Source organism: Argopecten irradians, chromosome 5 (assembly GCF_041381155.1).
Source record: "Argopecten irradians isolate NY chromosome 5, Ai_NY, whole genome shotgun sequence".
In the NCBI taxonomy this organism is placed as follows: domain Eukaryota; kingdom Metazoa; phylum Mollusca; class Bivalvia; order Pectinida; family Pectinidae; genus Argopecten; species Argopecten irradians.
Window position 1 is genome coordinate 4,574,017 of NC_091138.1, and position 27,543 is coordinate 4,601,559.

Below are 27,543 nucleotides of genomic sequence, written 5' to 3' on the forward strand. Positions count from 1 at the left end.
ATGGCCGAAATCAGTTATCAGCGCGACAAAGGAGACGTTAGGAAGAAGTTAATTAGAAAGAATGATTAGTCACGTTTTACGACTTTAATCCGACAGCAGGTAGGATTCTAACGCCCCAGCACCCGTATAAATAAAGAAATTGAAAATGAACTTTACCTAGTGTACCAGGATCTAGCGACTTAATGGAATTAAGATTTAGCTGTTATATAAGATACTTTGTATATATATATAATGTTTTTTGTTTTGCAGATATCATCGATACTTTGTGTGTATATATATATATATAATGTCTTTTGTTTTGCAGATATCATCTTTGGGTAAAAAAAGAATTGATTTTATTTTATTTACTATTCATATTTTTTTTTTTTTTTTTTAAGGTGAAAAGTAAATATTTTTGAAGTTAATAACATAAGAACATACATGTCAATGAGGTTTCAATATCAATCAAACGTAAAATTTCTTGTGTAATTTATGTTAACCTGACAACGAACAAGGTTTTAAAACTCACGTATAAATCCTTGCAGTGAAGATTCATTTTATTGTTTTGTCGTCCAGCTGGCACAACATGATAATGAACCAACGCGCGATAGTTAGGACGATGGCGGGAAAATAAGACTAGACGACCCGCATTATGACAATTAACATTTTCTATATTTTGATTAAATTGTTCAGAAGGTGTTGATAAGTGTTACATGAACGTTAAGCTTATAACTTTTTGTGATTCCATATGATCCAACTCGTTTTGAAACGAAAAGCCGTTTATGTTTAGGTATGCATCTTTAACAGGGAAATGAAAGCGAGGAAATGTGGGTAACGGATAGCATATTTGGTTCACTTTTTCGTTTATCATTCATGAAGTTAATCTCCGAACATTATTAATCATTGCATATAGAATGCATTATTTACTAACATTGCAGTTATTTCGTGGGCGTTTAACGGAAACGATCGAATGATCACGAAACTGGAACGAAACACGCCTCTGCCATACTAGCAATGTAGAGATTGATTGCGTTTGGGTGAATCAGGTTACATCGCGAACAGGTGCGCGGCGTTCGGCTGTTTCCGTCAATCTCGCCGATGAACTCGTCCAAAAATAATGACGTCACAGGGATTTTCCGAGTAGGTTTCTCATATAGATGAGTCATCCAGAAGCAATGAACATCAGTACCGAATACGATTTCCTATAAGCCAGCGTTGACTGCTACCTAGAGGACTCAAAATAAGGAACCAGAATCCAGAAGAACCACCCGTAAACAACCAAGAGACAGGAGAGGGAAGGGCTAAACGATTTCGGCCACTTTTCAAGATGGCGGCTCCTGAAAAGCCAACTGGTAATCAAGGTACATAGAAAAACAACTGGGAATCCGTTGAATTGAGATCGCTATTTTAAGATCTGTGACTCATTGAGTAGTATGACTTCACAGCAATGTTACTCAACTTATGTTACTGCTTAACACACACACATTTTATGAATGAAATCGTTGACAAGTTGTAAACTTTCTAGTCTTTGGTTATTAGACCTACATGCCTAAAATACAAGGAAGTCGATATAATAGATGTAGGGTTAATGCAATCTAGTACACGCACGCAAATGGAATAGTAATATTTGTTGTCATTTAGATCAGAAGTGTTTTATAAGTGCATAAATAGCCTCTTATTAAAATTATAATACCAGATATTATTACAATGCCTTTGTTTTAGTATGCTATATGTATTTCAATATGGATAGATTTAGAATGATTGAAAATAAACATGTAGCATTTAAAGAATTAAAATACAACATGATAGTTTTCCAGTCAGTGGTGAGTCTTATCAAAATGCTAATGGTGTATACGTATGGTACCCTATACTACCCGAACTAGAGAATATTCTTCCCACACAACTGACAAGAGATAACTATATTTCTGAAGTGAATATTCACAGATACAAATCTATTAAAATTTTGTCATCGCCAGATGAAAATCATAGACCAGATCAAGAGATCTATGTCATAATGAGATAAACACATCTATAAAAGTCTGTGATTTGTATTGCCGTCAGAGAAATAATTTTGTTATAATCAAAGCAGAGAAATACAATGCAGCCATACCAATGCTGAGCTTTAGACTCTCTAAACACTAGCCAGATGCACATGCTCTACCGATTGAGGTACATGGTTCAGAACAATAGTTTCTCCCTTTATAACTTATGACTTCATGATCAACACAAACCAAGTGCAGGAATCCCCTTTGTATTCCAAATGCTCGAGACAGTGTTTGGTTATATATAATTACTGGAAGCAAATATAATAGGAGACTCTGAGTGGGAAAATGCACAACCAGACCTGAGTTCAAACCTGGGAAACTCTAAACACTAGCTGAATATTATATCAATTAGGGATGAAGTTCCCTTGGCATCTTACTCCTGCTGTTTGGAATTATTTGTGGACATGCTGTATAGGCATGGTTACAAAAACATATTAAAGCATGCAAAGTATCAATGCTCACTCTGAATCGTCATAGTACTATGACTAAGATGTATTAGAAAAGTTCACCGAAGTAAAAAAGTATTTGGGATGTCTCGTAGACCTAATGATCCTAAATAAAATTCTAATTCTTTTTCTTATCGGATGTTTTATTGTCTATTATCAAGGCTGATTCTACTTTCTCCCATGATTCACTGATTTGTCACGGGTTTTAGCCGTGGGAGATTTCTCTGTCAACCCCTAGGGTATGACAGATTGCGCGCGCTAAAATTTTGAACCTGAAGACAATAACGTGATGTCGTGACTTTATGCGGTGTGAGAGTGGAGTGAATTGTTGATGACATCATTAATATTAACTACAGACGATGGAACCATGTTCATAATGTCGTGGTACAAATGCCTCTTTTTTTTAATCTTTTTAGGCTATTATCTCTTCTTTTTCTTTTGTATATGCCTGGGAGAAAAAGAATCATTCCCTACCTATGAGGGTTTGACAACAAAATCACAACCCTCTAGGGAATTCCTGAATGTCGAACCCTCGGCAAGCCTCGGGTTGGACGTTCATGAATTACCCCTCAAGTTATGATTTTGTAGGCACACCCTCTAGCTATATAGGTAGGGAAAGATTCTATAAATTATTTTAAGGTCGCTATACATTGGGAAACACCTGTTTAATATATAACATATTAGGATTATCCAATATGACATCTCCTGATTTTCTGGCTGGATGGGAACGTCAGAACAATGTTTCTCTTATCTTATACTTTATAATACTATATAGAAACAAAGTCCATAGTTTTAGTTAGGTAATTCTGTTGAGAATCTTACACTGATGGCTTTGAAATATCAAATTGATAAACTCTGATTACTTTAAAGGGCTGGAGATATCAAATTATAGAACACATTTAAGCGATTTGATATAACATCACCAACTAAGTCCTCTGTTTTAATTTAACAACAGAATTTGAAGAACAGGTTAAGGTATTTTCTATCATGTTAAGAAATTTAGTAGTTTTTATTTCTGTTTCAGAATCACGGAAAAAACTGCTGATCAATTTTGCACCAGAAAACAACCGGTCACAACAGCCTCAGGCACAGATGCCCATATCACAGTTGGATCGTTTAGGATACCAAACACAAATGTAATAAATTACAACTAATTACCATATACTTCCAAGTATAATCTCCTACTTATTCTAGCTCTTATTTCATGCATAAAATGTCGTAAATTATTTTACTTGACTAAGTAATGGATGTGCATTTCTTAAATTGTTTTGAAATGTCCATATCAGGTGCACTAAATTCATTGATGTTATAAATCATGATAACTGTCATTGTCAAAGACCAACAGCTGGTTGAATTGCACTACGCTATACGCATATATTGAAGTGTAAGGTAGCATATTGCATTCAACGGTAGGATTCAGATGACGGATATTTGATCTTCACCTTTCCAAGGAAAAATTCAATGAATTATGTTACAATTAGGATTTCTTTAACATACGTTTGTAATGAAAAACATATAAACTCTATAGTATTTACATATAAGAATAGTTCTGAAAGTTTTTATCTCTGTTTTAGAGAACGTATGAATGTTAGATCACACATGCTGCAGACAACAGGAAAATTACAAATAGGAGAAAAGGTAAGTTACTGATAGACAGCAAGCATTGGTTACCATTAGGTGTAAATGTGTTTCCTCAAATAATTCAAGTTGTAGGATGCTATCAGTCATGCACCTGACTAGCAAAAAAACATGTGGGAGTTTGACATTTTATTGGCTGTATATGTCTTTTCATTGGACATGTTATGAACTAATGATAGGTTATTAATTAGTACATTACTTGAAAGAATGTTGGAGTCTGATTGGCTACACACATAGGTACTATTTGCAATAATGCCTTAGGAAGCAGGCACTATTGAAGTGGTATGAGATTGAATGTTAATATATATTGTGACATCTCAGTTGTAACTGTGGTACGAGCGACACAGCCTTACTCGGAAAAGACAACACAATGATGCATTCTATACAATAAATACAAGTTTATTTACACTATATATATAGAACTATATAGTAGAATCAATATACATATACATTCGCGCTCTCTCTCATTCACCACACACCATTAGAAAGTCACTGAGATTGTCCTGTCCTCTTCATAATATAATCACATACACTCCTCTGGTCGATGATATGTCCATCCAATTCCAGCTATGAGTTACATCTAGTGTAAACCATGGTAGACACCTTACTGTCACATAGAAAGTCACATACCCACCATTGGCCACTGGTGGAACAATAAAGTTTCACAATATATCCGGTCATCAATCATAGACCGTAGACTCAAACGTAAGTCGTCTCACTCTGAAGTTACTGCATCGCTGAGTGCCATGGGACCTGTTGTACCGCCACTGTAGCCACAAATATATGACTCTGTCATAGTCATATCTGATGTGTTGGCTGGTCTGTCATCCCATTCCATGGATAAAAAGCTGGTAAATACAGAAAACAGGACAAAATATGTTGAAATCTGCCTAACTCCATATTACAGCCGTGCTACCCCAAATGAGAACGACGCGTTTATATAAACCCCTACCACTGACTTGTATCGATGTATTGAATGAGTGTACTGTAGCCGTGTTATTTATAGACTTGGGTACTGTCGCCAAACCCACAGGTGAATTGGTACTGGATGCTATGCTCCGGCCTCTCATCCAGCTTAACGAAACTGAATGGCTAGTTAGCTTAATCGATCTATATATCATCAAAAATGCGTTTGTATCTACTTACAAACAAAACAAATATTCTTCAAATTGCATCAACATTTACTTGACTAGTATTTCTTTATTTTAGATATTTTAACAAATCTTCATATTTCTAGTAAAATTGCATATGAAACTCTGTATAGATCTAGCGATGCTCATTACATAGGGAACCGCCATACCATGTCCCGGCTGCAGGCCGTGTGCAAAAAGGCAAAACACACAGATTCATAAGATGGGTCCAAAACTGTCCTATATTTAGGATTTTCAATAAGTGGTTTGTAATATTATTACAGCAAAACTAACAAGCTACAAGGTTAGTGGCATCTGGTGCCGTAGAGGTAGTGAGTTTACTCACAATATCATTATCTGCTATCCGATTGCTCTTTAAAGTTTGTTAATGATCTCAAACACACTTTTAACTTTTTGTGGCAATTTTAAGTAACTAGATTATAATATTTTCAAATAGTTCTGATAACTATTCATTTGTAATATCTCCAAACATTGATATGTGTACGGAGTACAGCAGACTGCCAATGTTTTTGACATGTTCTGCAAGATATATTTCACTGTTTCAGTTATGATGGCCAATAAAAGAAAACAAACACAGTGCAATTATATTGTATTATTTCTTCTAAATAGAACACTTCTTTGTGCAAGTTGTCAAGCATTATTGTGAATGTTTTGCAATGAAATTACCATCTTTATAACATTGAATTTGTGGTTTCCTGGACATCGTTTTCCCCAAAATTTTTGAATGCGCAAAATATACTGATAGTAGATTTTTTTCCAGCATTTTCAGCCCTAAGAAAAAATACATGTGCAAAGTGCACTGGTGTGTAAGTTACACAAGATTTTACGGTATTTGTAACAATTACGAACATGTTTAGTACAGCTAATTATGTAGCCAGAGTGCCCACGATTTACCTGTGGATTGGCGACAGTACTCGAGTCTATAAAGAACTAGCTACACTCATTCAATACATTGATACAAGTCAGCGGTAGAGATACACGTGTGGTTCTTAGTTGGGGTAGCACGGCTGTAATATAAGGTCTCTGGAGGTATGTCAAACCTATCAATTACTGCTCACACACGCTTCCATACATTTATTATTCTACCAAACTGAGGATAGTAATTACTAAAATTATACTAAATTAATAATAATTACATAATAACGTTCCTCATCATACTATTAATGCTCAAAACTAAACTAAATATAAGCAAAATACATATTACACCATTGTGCGGGTCCAACGCGAACTATATATACGGAACCTGTATACTATCTATGGGCCTCCATACTTGTACTCATAGTAAACGCATACGCTTATATATACGACCAATTACTCTATAATAACAGGTTCTACAAAACTATTAATACTAAATATATTGCTTAATCCAACATATAACTTATAAATGCATTTATCTACTATTTAAACACTTATTTACGAGATTACATATAAATGGAACATACAGGTTTACAACTCAGTCACGCACGAGTGGACCGCAATGCCAATGAATGTTTGACCGGTCCCCATCAGGTGAAGTATACAATCCAAATGGTCACAATACAAAATGGTATTGCGTAATAATATTACAAGGGCAAACACTTACCAGTCAGCTTTCTGTGCTCCAATTATTGGTCGGCCTATGCAATACTACATCTGGAGACAATCCAAACTGTGTATGTCTTGCCGCCATATCCATGTGTGTCTCTCCCCGGTACCTCTCGGGTCTCTTCTCCCATACTTACCTGATAGTGAGTTCAGCATTATAGGTCGCACTACACAAATTACTAACCCTATATACTCCATCCATACAAAACAACACGAAACAGGTATTACATGTATTTATTTCATTATGCGAGCATGACAACAGTTACATGATGTCATTATAATATGGCACTTCAACCAAGACGTCAAGAAGGCAGACATGCTGTGGTGTAACGGGAATGGAGCAGGTATTGCTTTCTGCAGAAGACAGTTCACTTGTTCTATGTTGATTTACTTTCAATCTACTTTCAATATTCATAAAACCAAATCTTGTTTAAAGAAAGACAGATTTCTGTGAAAAGTGTATATGTTGTACTTATATGTAGAAATGAAAATAGAGTGACAAGGTATTACTTGAAGTGTTTATGTTATGATGAAATGGAAAGCGTTCATACACATGTAAGGGTGAAGTACTAAAAACATTATGACCAGCTGGTTGAGAGGGTACTATTGCCTCATAGTATTGTCTTGTGATGGGATAGTACCCTCGCAAACTTCCATCCCTTGACAATACTAGGACACCCTTTCAACCAGGCTATAGGCAAAAAAAATAGTATGCACAAAATTTGCAACATATCAATCATATTTGTTTTTTTATTTTCAGACATATGATTTTACTGCAGATGATTTAAAAGAAATAACTGAAATAGGAAGAGGAAACTATGGTTATGTCACAAAAATGGTCCATGAAGTTAGCAACACTGTGATGGCTGTGAAGGTGAGAATAACACAGGATTTCCTCAGCTTTGTGTGATCACTTCATATTCATTTATCAATTTTCTCTCACGTGCTAATGATACAACAATCAAAACTTGCTCACAGTATGAATTCATTTATATTTGTATTTTGAAAAATACAGACAGATTCACGGAAAACAGGACTGATGCACTCATTGACAACAAGTTGAAATTGCATAATATATTATAAAGATACATGTATTAATTCTAAAAATAGTGATAATTATAATTAATACTTAAACATATTGATAATACATACAGTATGTCACAGTTTAACTGAACTGGTACACTTCCATTGATAACATGCATATTCATATGTAAGACATGAGTTTAAGAGGATTGGTCTGATAAGCATGTAAACGAAGGCTTGAGGATCATTAAGAGTACGTAGTCATCAGCTGACAACTTAAGCTGTTTCCTATGCAGACAAGGGATGAGTTCTATTTTTTATGACCTAGCAATATAAGAATTAGGAAAGTGATGAAAGTTTTGTGTTTTCAGCGGATTCGTTCGACGGTAGATGAGCGAGAACAGAAACAGTTGCTGATGGACCTGGAGGTTGTTATGCGGAGTAACGACTGTCCGTTCATTGTGCAATTTTACGGAGCACTGTTTAAAGAGGTACCAACGCCTACTAGCTACTGTGTTATGATTATAATGATTTATTTTCATTATTATTTTTCTTTCATTTCAGTAGCAAATAACTTATTCAGTTGTTGCAGTGTAAATGTATTTAAGATTTTCCTAGTTAGATGTATTATATTCCTTATTCAGTTGTTGCAGTATAAATGTATTTAAGATTTTCCTAGTTAGATGTATTATATTCCTTATTCAGTTGTTGCAGTATAAATGTATTTAAGATTTTCCTAGTTAGATGTATTATATTCCTTATTCAGTTGTTGCAGTATAAATGTATTTAAGATTTTCCTAGTTAGATGTATTATATTCCTTATTCAGTTGTTGCAGTATAAATGTATTTAAGATTTTCCTAGTTAGATGTATCATATTCTCAGATTGATAAAAGTATGATATACTACATTGGAGCCAATAAGTACCCAGGACACTAAAAAAGGCGCTTATAAGGATCAAATCTGGACTAACATTTCACAAAGATAAGCCATCAATCAATTTGCATAAGAAATCAAATAAAGAAACTGGTGGTTTAATCCACTAATGTTTTACCTCAAAATGGTGGTGCAATTGTGGTATACAGTTTTTATACTTTCAGTGTGCATTTAATTCAATGTAAATGACAATGTAAATGAAATCTAGGTTTTAAAGGGGGCAAGGGAAGGCTTATAAGGACAAGTACATTTATAGGGTTGAATACAGTGTCTACAAATGAACACCTTAGCTTGAACCTTGTAGACCAGTTTCACTAGATAGTTAATTGTTTTTATTTTTCAGGGTGACTGTTGGATATGTATGGAAGTGATGGATATTTCCTTAGACAAATTTTATAAATACATTTACTGTGTTGTGTTCAGTTCAATACCAGAAGATATCCTAGGAAAAATTACAGTTGCTGTAAGTACATTGAAAAGGGTGCGACGTAGAATAGGATTTTGTGAAAATTCAATATCAATCTTATATAAGTCATTTAAAAAGTTAAAGATGACAATTTTTGAAAATGACTCATATAGATACACTTTGAGCACTAACAGGAAGAAACATCTTTCTAAAACAAATCTTTAATTAGATATACACTGTAATTATTTTTATCATACTTGCGTTCAATACCTTGAAAAATACTCATTATGAGGAAAAAAATCTTTGCCAATAAGATAAATGATATTTGTATACATTAGTCAGAGGTTAGAGAATTTTGTTTCCTATGAGGGAATATTTCACAGCATTTTAAAAAAGTTGTTTATGAAACTTGGGGAATAGGAAACAAGTGATGTCTCAGAAGGACGTGATAGACAAATGTGAGCGGTCCTGATTACCGTGGATGCCGTGCCAGATTTTTAAACTGTCAAAAAATTTGCCATGGCAGTCACGGTACAGATGGTGAACGCCACAGGACGTAATAAAACGGGATTGACGTAACAAAACGTAACAACGCGTACGAGGCCGTAACAAAACTTCCAGACGGTCCGTGGTGGAACGGGCAGCAAGCACGTTCCCGGGAATCTCACGGTGATTTCAAGTTTTGTGACGTTCTGTTGTGTTTTTTCACGTTTTGCCAAGGTTGATGCAGATTGGCTGCACGTTTTGTGCCGGTTTGTCTAGGTTTGTCAAGGTTTTGATGGCAAGCCAAGGTGGATGATAGCCGTTTTGATGCGTTCTGTCAAGGCACATCACGGCTTTTAGCGGTGGAAAGCCCGACGTAATACGGCGTGTTACGTCCTATTACGTTGCAAGCATTATATGATAGAGTATCATTGCCTTGCCTGGTGCATTGTGCTACTTTTTGGAATTATTTGTTTTAATAGATAGAAATAGTCATTATCAAACACATTTAAACCATCAAATTATACGAAACCTCTTGTTGTAAAAGGCAGATTAAGTGATAACAATTATAGAAAAAAAATTGCGTAGAAACACTTGGCTATAATAATTATATATTTCTTCTAACACATTTTGTAACTAAACGTGTTTGAAATGACATTTTCGGCAATAAATATTGTTTCATTTGCTCCAAAAAAGCCCGTAATCAAGCTTTCATCCTTAGTGAGCCTTGGCGGACCGTGAAAAACGTATCGGAGCTTGATCAAAACGTGTAAAACGTAGCAGACCTCATCAGATCGTAACAGGACTAGAGAGAACGTAGTGTTATCCTTGATAAACCGTGCTAAAGCCGTAGTGTAACTTTAACCTCCGGGAACAGCACTTTCCCCTGTATCCATGGTCCACTACGTAATCCGTAAAAGACCGTGGCAAAACTTCGCAAGACCTAGCTCAACTTTAGTACAGAGACAAAAATAGCCAAAATATCACGGCGCACCATGTTTCGGGAAAACGGGGCTACCGTGGTCGCCGGGAACATAGTGTAAACCTAGCATTAAGCTTCCCATTTCTAATTACAAGTACCTAGCATTATATAAATTGTAAGATTATTAAAGAAAAACTTCCTGGTGAATAATTTTAGAGAAAGAAATTCTCTCAAAAATGATGAAAAAGTAATTGAAATATCTATGAAGGTATATCCATACATGCCATTACTCCCGGTGTGAGACAAAACCTCCTGTATTTATAAGCCTTTTATTGTCTCCTGGGAGGAGAGTCTAAATTCCCGTATTCTGTAAACCCCTCCGTTTTATTTTCATCGCCACATTTGTGTACATGCTAGGTTAATTTTAGCACGAGAGTAACCATTCCCATACCCCCTGACCAACACCTCAGTGGCCCTAATTAGCAGCTTTGGGCTATTTCCACCTTGGCTTGTGGTGTCACTTTCACTTTCACTCACGTCTGTGTATTACGTAACCTGACGTCAAGCAGCCAATCGCCAGTCTAGAAAACAATCAGCAGGCCTTTCAATAAATTTTTATGACTACACTCCCGTATTTATAAGCCTTTTATTGTCTCCTGGGAGGAGAGTCTAAATTCCCGTATTCTGTAAACCCCTCCGTTTTATTTTCGTCGCCACATTTGTGTACATGCTAGGTTAATTTTAGCACGAGAGTAACCACTCCCAGACCCCCTGACCAACACCTCAGTGGCCCTAATTAGCAGCTTTGGGCTATTTCCACCTTGGCTTGTGGTGTCACTTTCACTTTCACTCACGTCTGTGTATTACGTAACCTGACGTCAAGCAGCCAATCGCCAGTCTAGAAAACAATCAGCAGGCCTTTCAATAAATTTTTATGACTACACTCCCGTATTTATAAGCCTTTTATTGTCTCCTGGGAGGAGAGTCTAAATTCCCGTATTCTGTAAACCCCTCCGTTTTATTTTCGTCGCCACATTTGTGTACATGCTAGGTTAATTTTAGCACGAGAGTAACCACTCCCAGACCCCCTGACCAACACCTCAGTGGCCCTAATTAGCAGCTTTGGGCTATTTCCACCTTGGCTTGTGGTGTCACTTTCACTTTCACTCACGTCTATGTATTACGTAACCTGACGTCAAGCAGCCAATCGCCAGTCTAGAAAACAATCAGCAGGCCTTTCAATAAATTTTTATGACTACAGCTAGTGAGCATTACTACAAAACAAATACTGCTTACAACTGTAAATGATTTAGTCATGTTTTTAATGTTAAATAGGCCTATCTATATCGGATGGATGTCACAAACTTTGCAATTGTAATGGCCGCCATTTTGGGTAATTGTAATTTATGATCCGGATTTCCTAATAACCACATTTTTAAAAATGGAAAAGGTATCATTTATTTTTAGAATTTCTGTGTGAATTTATTTTTAGAAAAAATATATTAATAATAATAAAATATGATTAGTAACTGAATTAAAATAAATCAAATATTTAAAAGAAATTTACTTTTTTTTCTCTCTCAGATTTAATTACATTTTGAATACTACTGTAACAATTCTATGGGTTTTAGCTCACCTGGCCCGAAGGCCCGTCCGTCGTCTGTCCGTCCGTTGTCCGTCCCTCCGTCAACATTTCCTTTAAATCGCTACTAGTCATTGGGTTCTGCATGGATTGTAACCAAATTTGGCCACAAGCATCCTTTGGGGAGGGGAACAGAACTTGTATAAATTTTGGCTCTGACCCCCCCGGGGGCAGGAGGGGCGGGGCCCAATAGGGGAAATAGAGGTAAATCCTTTAAATCGCTACTTGTCCTAGAGTTCTGCATGGAATGTAACCAAATTTGGCCACAAACATCCTTGGGGGAGGGGGAACAGAACTTGTATAAATTTTGGCTCTGATCCCCTGGGAACAGGAGGGGCGGGGCCCAATAGGGGAAATAGAGTTAATTCTTTAAATCGCTACTTGTCCTAGAGTTCTGCATGGAATGTAACCAAATTCGGCCACAAACATCCTTGGGGGAAGGAGAACAGAACTTGTATAAATTTTGGCTCTGGCCCCCCGGGGGCAGGACGGATGGGGCCCAATAGGGGAAATAGAAGTAAATCCTATAAATCACTACTTGTCCTAGAGTTTTGCTTGGATTGTGACCAAATTTGGCCATAAACATCCTTGGGGGAAGGAGAACAGAACTTTGCCTCTGACCCCCTGGGGGCAGGAGGGATGGGGCCCAATAGGGGACTTAGAGGTTAATATTAAAATTCCTTCAGAAAAGAAACAATGAACCTGTATTCAGAACATTATTTTGCATTGCAAACCAGGTGAGCGATACAGGCCCTCTGAGCCTCTTGTTTTTAAATTTAGTGCTTATAAATTTAAGAACTTTATATGTTATTGTGAAAGATATATTAATAACCCCAGTCTAATATTTTGAACAATAAAACTGCTCCAGAACTGGGTTTAAAACCACACATTCCTTTAAATATGAATGCAGACTGTTTCAGCTACACTCTGACTAATGCTATATTCCAAAAAACAAAGAAAGCAAATGCAATGTGAAAAAGGATACCTAAATGAAGCAAAATTGTTACAGAACATGAAATTATGTGTTTGTGTTTATTTTGAAAAGAATTTCATCATATAAAGACAAATATTTAATTTATTCATATATGTCGCGCGTATACCTCCCTTATTTGAGACCAAAATTCCTTAAAATAGTTGGCAATCTCCCTTACCACCCCTAGAAAAATATGGCATGTATGTATATCGAAAACAAATTTATTTTTAATTAGCATCAATTTTTAGCTCGCCTGGCCCCAAGGGCCGGTGAGCTTATGTCATGGCGCGGCGTCCGTCGTCCGTCCATCCGTCCGTCCGTCAACATTTCCTTTAAATCGCTACTAGTCATAGAGTTCTGCATGGATTGCAACCAAATTTGGCCACAAACATCCTTGGGGGAAGTGGAACAGAACTTGTATAAATTTTGGCTCTGACCCCCTGGGGGCAGGAGTGGCGGGGCCCAATAGGGGAAATAGAGGTAAATCCTATAAATCGCTACTTGTCCTGGAGTTCTGCATGGAATGTAACCAAATTTGGCTACAAACATCCTTGGGGTAAGGGGAACAGAACTTGTATAAATTTTGGCTCTGACCCCCGAAAGGCAGGAGGGGCGGGGCCCAATAGGGGAAATAGAGGTAAATTCTACAAATCCCTACTTGTCCTAGAGTTCTGCATGGATTGTAACCAAATTTGGCCACAAACAACCTTGGGGGAATAATAACAGAGTTTGTATAAATTTTGGCTCTGACCCCCGGGGCAGGAGGGGCGGGGCCCAATAGGGGAAATAGAGGTAAATTCTATAAATCGCTACTTGTCTTAGAGTTCTGCATGGATTTTAACCAAATTTGGCCACAGATATCCTTGGGGGAAGGAGAAACGAACTTGTATAAATTTTGGCTCTGACCCCACGGGGACAGGAGGGGCGGGGCCCAATAGGGGAAAGAGAGGTAAATCCTTTAATTAGCTACTTGTCCTAGAGTTCTGCATGGATTGTAACCAAAATTGGCCAGAAACATCCTTGGGGGAATAAGAACAGAGTTTGTATAAATTTTGGCTCTGACCCCCGGGGGCAGAATGGGCGGGGCCCAATAGGGGAAAACGAGGTAAATCCTATAAATCGCTACTTGTCCTAGAGATCTGCATGGATTGTAACCAAATTTGGCCACAAACATCCTTGGGGGAAGGGGAATAGAACTTGTATAAATTTTTGCTCTGACCCCCCGGAGGCAGGAGGGGCGGGGCCCAAAAGGGGAATTATAGGTAAATCCTATAAATCACTACTTGTCCTAGAGTTCTGCATGGATTGTAACCAAATTTGGCCACAAACATCCTCTGGGGAAGGGGAACAGAGTTTGTATAAATTTTGGTTCTGACCCCCCGGGGCAGGAGGGGCGGGGCCCAATAGGGATATAGAGGTAAATATTCAAATTCCTTCAGAAAAGAAACAATGAACCTGTATTCAGAACATTACTTGGCATTACAAACCAGGTGAGCGATACAGGCCCTCTGGGCCTCTTGTTTCTACATTATGAGGGTGATTCACAAAACGGCATCATGGCAGCAGTAGAGCATGACTAAATCACTAAAAATAAATTACTGTTAAATCCTTGTTTGACATTAAACCGTGAAAATAAGTTTAATATTACTATCAGATGCTGTCATGCAAAAGGATTATTTCATTATTGCTATATCATTTTTATCTCTTTTTTTTTCAGACTGTAAAAGCTTTGAATTATTTAAAAGAAAATTTGAAGATTATACATAGAGGTAAGTTACTGTCATCTAATGCCAGTAGATAAAATACCAGATATCATTTCGATTGGTAGTTTGGTATGAAAGATTATGAATGTGTTATAATTGTTTACATGCGATTCTTTAAATCCACGTTATCACCTTACACAAAAATTAAAGTTAAGACGTCAAAGTCAAATATACTGTGGTGTTCATTTCTAATTCTGTCCTTCAATTAACTTATGAACCCTGTTTAGATTTTAAAATAGAATTTCACAGCATGCATGCTAAGTCCTTAAATATATTGTAAGTATATTATCTAAAGATAACATGTTAAAAGAGAAGGGAGCGTATCTGTGATTTTGTTATTTAACAGATGTGAAACCTTCCAACATAATGTTAGACCGTAAAGGCAACATCAAACTCTGTGATTTTGGTATCAGTGGTCAACTAGTCGACTCAATAGCCAAGAGTCGAGATGCTGGCTGTCGACCATACATGGCTGTAAGTATTCAGAAATCCCTACTTGTATGGCAAAAAAAGTTTTTTATTATTCTATTTATTCCAATATCTGAATAAAAAATTTTGTTAGGAACTGAATTTCTGATATCGGAAATTCTAATTCTGATATCAGGAATTAGTAAACAAAATAAAGATTTCAATATCAGAAAATCTGATTACAGAAATTTTATTTCTCATGTCGGAAATAGAATTTTCCATATTGGAAATTAGAATTTCTCATCGGAAATTCTGAATAAAAAGTAATTTGCCTTGCCATTAATTAATCATAAACATTTATTTAAACTGTTTGAGAAATACAATGTAAGTTTTACAATAGTTACCAGGTATTATGTAAACCAAAATGCACTCTATATAGGTTTGCATTATACATTGTATTAAGATTGAAACCTTTCAATGTCAAATAAAGACAACACCGTCGCATGCATCAAACCCCCGATCATGGAATGACAGATCAATCGCCTTATCCACTACACTACCTCTAACAATACAAAATTTCAAATCAACACCATGTTACTGAAGACCGTCTTGTTTGGGATTCTTTTTGTAAGTGCCATAACAGCACCTGTGTGAAATATTATGATTGGTTGATATATTTAGACATAAAACACTGATTCCCTTGTCTTGTGACCCAGCGTATAAGCAGAGCTCTGACAGTGGAGTTTAGACACTGGGTTTCTGAGGGTGCTATGTACCACAATTTTGTTACTTCTGTAGTCTGTAGCATGGTGTGTATTGCAAATGTTACAGCCGGAGAGAATCGACCCCAGGGCCTCCAGTAAAGGTTACGACATTCGCTCAGATGTCTGGAGCTTAGGTATCACGCTGGTAAGTCAAGTCAGTAAAACCAATTCTTTTTTGTATGTGTATACACCCGATAAATATAGTAACAATTAACAAATGTCAGATAAATACATATAAATTGGATCTAAATTTAGATAGTTTTGTATATGCCATATTTCCTCTATCGTTGCACAGTAAGTTGACAGTCTCAAGTACACATTGTCAATATACCCCGGGTACCTGGTAAGTACTTAAACTGGGGATTTTTTCAGTAGTTATATATATCCGAAGTGACTAAAGTGTATCAACAATGACATTCTATCTATTTGTTTCCAGTGAATATATTCTGTTATCATATGTTTCCAGGGAATATATTTTGTTGTCATGTGTTTCCAGGGAATATATTCTGTGTGTATGTTATAGATGGAGCTCGCCACTGGGAAGTTTCCCTACCCAAAGTGGAACAGTGTATTTGATCAGTTAACGCAGGTCGTACAGGGACCGCCTCCCCAACTCAAGGGCACAGAGGGAAAATTCTCAGAGGATTTTGTAAATTTTCTCAACACATGGTAATTATTAATTATTAAAGTTTTGCTTGTCAACACGAGGCTTGTCTATTGTTGACAACCAAAATCTGTCACAAGGGTTGAGATATCCCTGTCCTTTAGACAGACCCATGTTTTATTATTTTTCTCCCATACTTCAATGAAAAATAATAAAATTTCACTTTTTTAGAAGCATTTTCATAGGGCAATCATCTCAGTGTCGTTATAATGTGTTGAAATTGACAACAGACACCACGTGTATGTGACATAATGTCTAGGGCATGTGAGCTGTCTTTAGTGAAAGACAGAGATATCTTTTCTCTAGCAACTGCGGGTTAACCCTGTCAAGTATGGAAGACTTCTAAAGCATACAGGAGCAAGTCAGTGTGTTGTGGTTTGGTTTAATTGGTTAAATGTCCTATTAACAGTCAAGGTTATTTATATCAGGTTAGAAGGTGGAGAAATTTGGAGTACTCCTAGAAAAACCAAAGACCAGTAGTCAGTACCTGGCAATTGCCCCACATGGGATTAAATTTTGTGACCCAGAGGTGTAAGACTAGTGGCAAAATGTAGGGACATCTAAGTACTTAGCCACCCTGGCCCCTCTCTCTTGAATACATGCATATTATAACCATATATAACGATCATCTCTTTTACATGTGTGAAAGAGTACAGTAAATAATGTGTTAATAACTCGGGGATTACTGATGATTTCTGTTCATGTTGTAGTTTAACCAAGGATGAAAAGGAGCGACCTAAATACAACAAATTAATTGTAAGTTTTCATAACATTTGTTTCAAAACATATTTTTTAAAATATTTGAAAACATCTTGTTCATTCTTAAACTCTTTTGTGTCATTTTTCAAAATATTTCATTTTTTTAAATACTGTATGACAGGTTTTTTTTCGCCAGTGTCTAATTTTCACCATAACATAGCTTTGCAAAATATGAACAGGCGAATATTATCTGCGTAAGAGTATGTTTATATTAGCTGGTATCCTATATATGTATATATACGTAATTGTTTTCCCCTTGCTGTCTGACAGCAACTAAGACTTGCGTAAATGTTAACATTAATGTATAAACTTAGCATGACGGTTCACCCGTGACTAATCTGAACATTGGCCATATTAACAAAAGAAATAATTACCCATGTTGTTTTACGTTATACAGTGTAATTCTACTGTTGATGTATAGTAGTCCGAGTCAATCACGTCTCTCACCGTGCGGGACACCATACTGTTGACAAACGTACTTGTCTAGCCGCGCCGTGATCAGTGCGTGATACAGGTAGCTTGAGCACTGTGTGGGAAAGTGGTGTACAGCCGATCACCGCATAGTTTAAATATAGAACAACGCAATACAAACGCGTCGCTGACACTCGCATGTTCGCGGTAAACTCTACTCCAACGGTCGACGAACTGACATAAAAACAAGACTACGACTAATTGAACTATACACAAACGGTAAGACATGCAACAAGTGAGCGAATTAACGGGATTAATGACGCGGATGTCAAGAGATAGAGAAAAACAGTTTATCGCATCAGGATCTGTCAACGAATACGGGAATTTTGGTACAGGAGAATTTTCGTGCCGGGGAAATTTTGTACCAAAAAAACATCAACTAATGATAAACTTACATGATATATTGTTATTAATGCTGTGGATGTAGGGAGTTATTCTATGAATTACAAGGAAGATTTCTTTTCCGTACGGTAGCTTTTCAGACATCGCAGCCGTCAGTGCTTGGTAGTAATTACATATTGTATGACGTATCTATCTGTAGTCTAAACACAAATTCTAGTAGAATCTAGTAGATTTTCTGGTGAACCATGATTTAAAAAATCATACAAAATGCCATTTATTTTAGAAACATGTCTAAAAATAGCTGGGACACCGGTCGGTTCAGAAGCCAAGCTGCCTTGTCAATCACCTGTATTACTGACATGTGTGGTGAGAGCTAGCCAGCCAATTATATTTACCTATAGTAACGGGGGAGGGGCCATACACTTCGCATGTCTGTCGATTATACCTAACTGACTGATTGATTAGAGGGACAGCCACGTGCACGGGAGCACGTCAGTAGACGTCGACTCAACTGTGTTGTACAAACAACTGGGTTTTTAGCTCACCTGGCCCGAAAGGCCGGTGAGCTTATGTCATGGCGCGGCGCGGCGGCGTCCGTCGTCCGTCCGTCCGTCCGTCCGTCCGTCCGTCCGTCGTCCGTCCGTCCGTCCGTCAACATTTCCTTTAAATCGCTACTAGTCATAGAGTTCTGCATGGATTGTAACCAAATTTGGCCACAAACATCCTTGGGGGAGGGGGAACAGAACTTGTACAAATTTTGGCACTGACCCCCCGGGGGCAGGAGGGGCGGGGCCCAATAGGGGAAATAGAGGTAAATCCTATAAATCGCTACTTGTCCTAGAGTTCTGCATGGATTGTAACCAAATTTGGCCACAAACATCCATGGGGGAGGGGGAACAGAACTTGTATAAATTTTGGCTCTGATCCCCCAGGGGCAGGAGGGGTGGGGCCCAATAGGGGAAATAGAGGTAAATCCTTTAAATCGCTACTAGTCATAGAGTTCTGAATGGAATGTAACCAAATTTGGCCACAAACATCCATGGGGGAAGGGGAACAGAACTTGTATAAATTTTGGCTCTGACCTCCGCGGGGGCAGGAGGGGCGGGGCCCAATAGGGGAAATAGAGGTAAATCCTATAAATCGCTACTTGTCCTAGAGTTCTGAATGGAATGTAACCAAATTTGCCCACAAACATCCTTGGGGGAAGGGGAACAGAACTTGTATAAATTTTGGCTCTGGTCCCCCAGGGCAGGAGGGGCGGGGCCCAATAGGGGAAATAGAGGTAAATCCTTTAAATCACTACTAGTCATAGAGTTCTGAATGGAATGTAACCAAATTTGGCCACGAACATCCCTTGGGGAAGGGGAACAGAACTTGTATAAATTTTGGCTATGGTCCCCCGGGGCAGGAGGGGCGGGGCCCAATAGGGGAAATAGAGGTAAATCCTTTAAATCGCTACTTGTCATAGAGTTCTACATGAAATGTAACCAAATTTGGCCACAAACATCCTTGGGGGAAGGGGAACAGAACTTGTATAAATTTTGGCTCTGGTCCCCCGGGGGCAGGAGGGGCGGGGCCCAATAGGGGAAATAGAGGTAAATCCTTTAAATCGCTACTAGTCATAGAGTTCTATATGAAATGTAACCAAATTTGGCCACAAACATCCTTGGGGGAAGGGGAACAGAACTTGTATAAATTTTGGCTCTGGTCCCCCGGGGCAGGAGGGGCGGGGCCCAATAGGGGAAATAGAGGTAAATCCTTTAAATCGCTACTAGTCATAGAGTTCTACATGAAATGTAACCAAATTTGGCCACAAACATCCTTGGGGGAAGGGGAACAGAACTTGTATAAATTTTGGCTCTGGTCCCCCGGGGGCAGGAGGGGCAGGGCCCAATAGGGGAAATAGAGGTAAATCCTTTAAATCGCTACTAGTCATAGAGTTCTATATGAAATGTAACCAAATTTGGCCACAAACATCCTTGGGGGAAGGGGAACAGAACTTGTATAAATTTTGGCTCTGGTCCCCCGGGGGCTGGAGGGGTGGGGCCCAATAGGGGAAATAGAGGTAAATCCTTTTAATTGCTATTAGTCATAGAGTTTTGCATGGAAATGTAACCAAATTTGGCCAGTATCCTTGGGAGAATAAGAACTGAGTTTGTATAAATTTTGGCTCTGGTCCTAGGGGGCAGGAGGGGCGGGGCCCAATAGGGGAAATAGAGGTAAATCCTTTAAATCGCTACTAGTCATAGAGTTCTGCATGGATTGTAACCAAATTTGGCCACAAACATCCTTGGGGGAGGGGGAACAGAAATTGTATAAATTTTGGCTCTGGTCCCCCGGGGGCAGGAGGGGCGGGGCCCAATAGGGGAAATAGAGGTAAATCCTTTAAATCGCTACTAGTCATAGAGTTCTACATGAAATGTAACCAAATTTGGCCACAAACATCCTTGGGGGAAGGGGAACAGAACTTGTATAAATTTTGGCTCTGGTCCCCCGGGGGCAGGACGGTTGGGGCCCAAGAGGGGAAATAGAGGTAAATCCTATAAATTGCTACTTGTCCTAGAGTTTTGCTTGGATTGTGACCAAATTTTGCCATAAACATCCTTGGGGGAAGGGGAACAGAACTTGTATAAATTTTGGCTCTGACCCCCTGGGGGCAGGAGGGGTGGGACCCAATAGGGGATTTATAGGTTAATATAAAAATTCCTTCAGAAAAGAAACAATGAACCTGTATTCAGAACATTACTTGGCATTTCAAACCAGGTGAGCGATACAGGCCCTCTGGGCCTCTTGTTTTTATTGGTGCACCGAAAAACGAAATATGTATGTTGTATTTATATATCGTGAAGATCATCCTGTTTGATAATAATCCTCTCAGGGTGGCATTTCCACAATACCATGCAAGTCAAAATATCTGCCAGTACCGGGTAAATTATATATTTTTTCTGATGTGCTACATGAAAATACAACCATGATGATATGAGGCAAAAATAGAAGAAAAAATAGCGATATAAACAGCGCTGTTAAACCAATATCTATTCATACTTTAGTTATATTTGAAAATTTGATTTAGTTGTAATAAAACAAAAATTAACGCATGTTTTCTTGACAAAAACCCACCTGTTTTTTCTCAATCTTCATTGTCTGTCTATTGAATTTCTGTCCAATGAATGTTATTTTCTACGGGTTACAGACTTGTTTTTCAAAAAACAGAAAGGCTTTGGCACAAGCAATCGGTTACTAAGAAAGTAATTTTGTGTGATACCAGGGGCTTAGATCTACTATAATCTCCATTCACGAGTGTCACTGTGCTTCCGGTAATCCCGCATGTTCGGGTACTACAAACCACACGATCTAAATATATCACAATCACACCAGTCACTGTATCAGCTACCTGTGTCAGCCACACTGATCACGGCGCGGCTAGACAAGAACGTTTGTCAACGGTATAGTGTCCCGCGCGGTAATACAATACATCAACACTACTAAACGAGATACATGTAACACCTAGCTACCAGAAAGAGAATTCAAATAGTTGTTAAAGTTCAAGGTTTTACTTTCATCCTTTGTCCTTCAATGGCGAAAATATGAAGTGGTGAAAATTGAATATCCTATTGGATATTAATGGCAAATTTGCAAGTGGTGAAAATAACCTGTTACACAGTACCTATGTTTCATATTTCAAAACATTTTTTTCAATTTTCAAATTGTATTTGTTTGAATTTGATGGTGTCAACTAAAATTTTAAAGAATGTAAATAAATATTACACATACTGTAATCTTTTAAATTTGACTGAATACATTTTGATAGCTGAACTCATGTATTGATATTTGTCACTATTTATTTTATATACATAAATAATTGAATGAGATATTTTTAGTATAATTTGTCAAGAATAGTTATGTTTTTCCTCATTTTCAGGAGCATCCTTTTATAAAACGTTACGAAGAGTTAGAAGTTGATGTAGCAAGTTATGTGTGTAGTATACAAGATCAAATGAGGGATAGTGCACACGAAACAGAACAACAGTATGCTTTGTCTTCATCGTGATAATAAGCCAAGTAATGGGACACACAGACAGAATATTGGACTCACAGGGTGTGGTGAAGATCTGATCAGCGGCCTGGTATGCACACAGCAAAACAAGTCGGCTGTGTCCACAGTGTCCGTCACAATAAAACCACTCAACTGTATCGACCATGGAGAAACCACTCAGCTGAGTCCATCACAGTAAAGTCACTGTGCTGTGTTTGTCTAGTACGTAGGTGCTGAGGACAGGTTGTTTACTAGCTGCTGCAGTGGTTGATGTGATTGTGGTCAGTGAGAGAATATGTTACCTATGCAGACTTATTTTACAACACAAATGCAGAATTAAGGAAGGGCTGTTCCCTTAAACATCATGCATATACTGATAGATGTTTTCTATAACTTGAGATAAGTACATACTCTTAAACACAACACAATTTATAGGAGTGCTCATGTATATATGATGATTACCAAGCATCCATGTTTTTGAGGCAATTGGTTACCTAGTGTACATGTTTTTACCTGTTAAGGTAACTAAGTGGTTACAGAGTGTATATGTACTGTAATTTTATATACATGAAATAATAACAGATAGCTATATGATGTCTTAAGCTCACCTTTAGGAGTTCCTTAATAAGAGTTCTGCTTGTGCATTCTGTTTTACCGGTGTCACAAGTTACTTGTAATGGCAACATTTTTTTCCAAATATTTAAATTACCAAGTTAAAGAATTTGATGTCAATTAGTCAGTGTGTTATTGAAGTCTTATGGATATTAACAATCTTCATAATGACGGGAGAGTTTCCTATTAAATTATCATTATTAGTAAATATCAAAACACTGGTGTGAAAATTAAAACGGCTCTAAAGCTGTTGATTGCTAAATCTAAGCTGCAGTTGTTTATTTTGCAAGTGAGAGAAAGAAAACATTTTTGTTTACCTGTGAACTGCCATAACCTGGGAAAGTCCTAGAAAATGTCCCGTTTATATGAAAGCAGTCTTTTAGATCTTTCACCATATTCCCATTATTGGCTCCTCCTTCCACACGAGTCTATGGACATGGTGATGGGGTACTTGTGTTGTTTGTTGTTGCTTTGGATACATGTGTGTACATGGTGGTGCATGAGTGTGTGCTTGTGTGTTTGTTTTTACCCTAGTACTTTAGAGGTAAATGAATGATATTACTCAGCCATTTAAAGTACTTGGTGATATTCATTGCTAATAGACAGCAATATATGTTTGCAGTTTATAAAGCTGTATGGAGAATTGTTGGAGATGTTGGAGAATGCCTTGTGTTGTAAATGTATATTATAATTTATTGTAGTTTTTGTAATTTGATATAATGAGACACCACATCGCTGGGAATGCAGCTTGTAGCTGACCCGGTATTAAAAGGTTTATGATTGATGTAATATTTATACAAACGAGCAATAACAGTTTGAGCTAGTTAACAAAACCAGTAGGTATGTTTATATTGTGTAGTGTGTAAGTATGGTTAAATTATTCCTTACCTCTAGACAAACATGTTCAAACTATCTCTTACAAAGGAGGCTTTTGCTCTGAAAACATGCAGATTTGAGATATATGTAATTTGATCTTTTTGCTAGCTGATTTGAAATATATGTAATTTGATCTTTTTGATGGCTGATTTGAGATATATGTAATTTGATTTTTTTGCTAGTTGCAGCAATATTGGTTGTCAGCTTGCTTTAGAATTAAATTTAATTTAAATGTACCACGCAACTAAATTTCTCAAATTTCAAAACATCTCAAAGTGACAAATTCGTTTACTACTTTTCATAGTAAATTACTGTATTTGATAATTCAAAAGATAACTTTGGAGAGAGAAAGTTTAGCATTTCTTTGGTCTAGGGACAATACTGATCATGTTGTGTGCTCTATTTTTTCTCATTTTGTATAAAGGAGGTTATGTAAATTGCTGTGTAACATCTAAGAGATGTACTCTAAGCACAATTATTTATGCACTGTAATTTTAGCACTATAGGTTAACTTAACCAGAATCATGGTGGATAGACCTGAATTGTAGAGACCAATACACATTCTGTATAAGAGAATGCACTATTACATCTTTGTCATAATATAGTAGCATATCGAACGGATAATGTGCTGAAATAAATATGCCATTGTAATAACTATGTACTGTAAACTGATCTTGTATTTGGGTAAGAAATTCATGAAATAAGCAGTCTGGACATGTCAAAAGAAGTATATATCTAGTTGGTCAGATATCAGACAAACCATCTTTGTTCCTGTTCATATATTTCTATATATTGTTTACAAATAAGCTAAATACTTTTCATTCTCATAGCTGTTATATTCAAGTTTAGAAAGTGTATTGAAAGATAGAATTTTAATTTCCATTTCAATCGATATGATATACATATAGCATTAGCTACTTTGTTTAAACCAGATTCACAGTAGTTAGAATAGGACAGTGCCTATCAGCCTGCAAATCTTGTTGTCTTACAGAGCCGGATGTAACCACCAAACGGTACAGCCTTAGCTTCTGTATTTAGCACTATCAGGAGTTATATGTTAAGAAATTACAGTAATTTCTCAATTTTCTGATAGCTTGTCAAACTCTCTCAGTCTGTAAGATAATTATGTGGATACATAGAACTATATGGTATATAGAAAGAAGTTAATTACTATGGAAATGAAAATACATGTAATATATATATAACCATGATATAAAGAACATATTAAACGAGACATGTTTTTGTCAGAAAAAAATCATAGTGCATCATTATATAATCATTTTAGGAATACATCATAGAAACTGCTATGCAACATAAACAACTAACGATTTTTAGTTGAAAATGCAAATATTTAATTTCTGTGTGCCAGAAACAAAAAACAAGTGACATCTGTTGTTTGAAATACATCAGTATGTTGATTAATTTACCTTTTTTTCTTGAGAGATGAGTGTGAGATTCTAAAAGATAGTGACAGTAACCAGAATGTAGTCTAGCATCTGTAAACGTCTAATTTACAAAACAGATTCCAATTAATCCTCAAGATGATAACGAAAATGTTAGATGAGAGGAGATTATTAAGGTGAGCCTTTATTAATAATTCACCTTCTTGACACTTCATTAGCAAGTGCTGGAATTGTGGCCTACCAGCAATGGTGGTGAACAAGTTTTGTTAAATCTGATGCAAGAAAGCTGCATGTCACATGAATATTTGATAGGACCTAGTTCTAGGTCAGTACTCAGCATTGACACAGAAATGCCATGTATTGGCTTGTAGTTATACCAGTATATACATGTCATTTCAATTAGTTGGAAGACCTATATATTCAGAGCGTTGAGCAGGGCTAGTGAATTTCAGCATTTACTGAAAGAGCAGAGCTTTGTGACATACAGTAGTTTTAAAGCATTGATCTTATGAAGAGAAAACATCGACATCAGATGTGTTGTGTGGTAACATGTTAGCTATGTCTTTCAGAATGTTGTTCAAATGTATGTAATTCGTGAGTATGGAGATTTTTGGGATGCAAATTAATTTGTTCTTAGGTGGCTGCATTAGATGAAAGTTGTTTATGCTGAGGAAACATGTGTAATATCAGTAAGCTAATTTAACACAATTCCCTGTATTACAATGTATGTCTGCAATTCTTCTTTCTATAATATCTGTATAAACCATGACACAGACTTAATTAACATTTTCTTGTCGTTTCAAGTTGGCACATTTTTCTAGACAATAAATACATATTCTGCTCTTATAAAAGCTCCAAGTAGATTTTATACAAAATATTGAGTATTCATTTTCTATGAGGTTTTAATTTATGAAAAAAGTCTTTATATTTTAATTAATTTTTGTCTCAGAACTTGGATCATGAATCTGTACAGATTTTAGGTCCAAACCAAACCTTTTTGATCCACCATCTTAAGTAGTGCCAGATGGTTTTGTCCATATCTTAAATTGATATCACAATAATAATGCGACACTAATTGCATATAGATATTTTGTGGGTGAATGTTTTGTTATACGTAATGAATATACTTACATTTGACTGCTAGAATAATGTTATACTTGCCCACTTATTTTAAAGATGCTCCACCGCCGACAGAGCATAAATGATGTTCATCATTTGAACAATAATTGGTTTTTAATCGTGGTTATATATGTCTAATTAACACAGAAAATAATATAAAATAATTTATTTTGCCTTTGGTGCATGCGCAATCAGTACTTCATTCCATATAGGATATAGTGCCACAGATTTTTTTCAGGATGCAAATAATTATTTTTCGTATGTTTCACTTGAAGTAAAATTAGAAGCTTGACCTTTTCAATGGTGATAATGGTGTAAAGTAAGTATTTTTTGTAACCAAAGCAAAATACTAAATCGTCTGCTCCTGTTTTAGATAGTGAAAAAAAATACCATTTGTCAGCGGTGGAGCACCTTTAACCTTAACAGAGGTTTGCTTTTGTATCACAAGAGTACAAAATTAACGACTGATAAATTTGTAAAAAAAGTTGTGAAAGTATGAAATGGTTCTACTGTGCAACTTTTGTCTATAAGATTGATACATGGGTACATATGTTTAAGTTTGTCTCAGTCTTGATAATTCTTGTACAGGTAAAGGTTAATTATCATGCAAGCGACATTTTATATTCCCATGGTTACAGTATTCACTAATATATTTGGTTGATGTTGGCCATTGTCTGTGTAGTAGGGTTTTGTCAGGATTCTGTTACGATGACATTTTGTATTTTCTAGCTCCACATAGTGCTTTGGTTATCACTATGTTTATAATGTTATCTAGCTACAAAGTGCTTTACCTAATTACATTGTTAATGATTTATTTGTGCAAAGAAAACATGATGGTTGATTGTTAATATAAAATAAAATGAAATTCAAAAAAAAAAAAGTTTTTGTTTTCCTTTGCATCTTACTTTTTTGCATGCATGAGAGTCCAGCATGGCTAGACTAAGGTGTTATAGTCATCAAAATAGTGTTTAGGTCCATTAAATCACATCCACACAATCGAAACTAAACTTTGCATATACATATGTTTTTAATACAACGCAATTTAGGCGGTGTACCATTTTGGGTACTCAAACCGGCTGAAACGTGGGGCTAGGTCGGGG

At 36.7% G+C, this 27,543-nt stretch overlaps 1 protein-coding gene across 1 annotated transcript; it reads left to right on the forward strand.

The window, feature by feature from the left end:
* The first annotated feature begins 1,072 nt into the window (after positions 1-1,072).
* On the forward strand, positions 1,073-27,323 carry LOC138322694 (dual specificity mitogen-activated protein kinase kinase 4-like). Its single transcript, XM_069266728.1, has 12 exons — positions 1,073-1,340; positions 3,495-3,606; positions 4,045-4,108; positions 7,604-7,717; positions 8,238-8,357; positions 9,144-9,263; positions 14,944-14,995; positions 15,336-15,463; positions 16,229-16,306; positions 16,685-16,830; positions 17,536-17,581; positions 22,320-27,323. The coding sequence occupies exons 1-12, from the start codon at positions 1,307-1,309 to the stop codon at positions 22,446-22,448; spliced, it is 1,143 nt and encodes a 380-aa protein (XP_069122829.1). The 5' UTR covers positions 1,073-1,306; the 3' UTR covers positions 22,449-27,323.
* Positions 27,324-27,543: the final 220 nt, after the last annotated feature.

Coding starts and splice junctions, on each gene's coding strand:
- LOC138322694 (XM_069266728.1), top strand. CDS start 1,307: ATGGCGGCTCCTGAAAAGCCAACTGGTAATCAAG. Junction 1,341..3,494: donor AAAGCCAACTGGTAATCAAG/GTACATAGAAAA, acceptor TTTCTGTTTCAG/AATCACGGAAAAAACTGCTG. Junction 15,464..16,228: donor GCTGTCGACCATACATGGCT/GTAAGTATTCAG, acceptor CAAATGTTACAG/CCGGAGAGAATCGACCCCAG.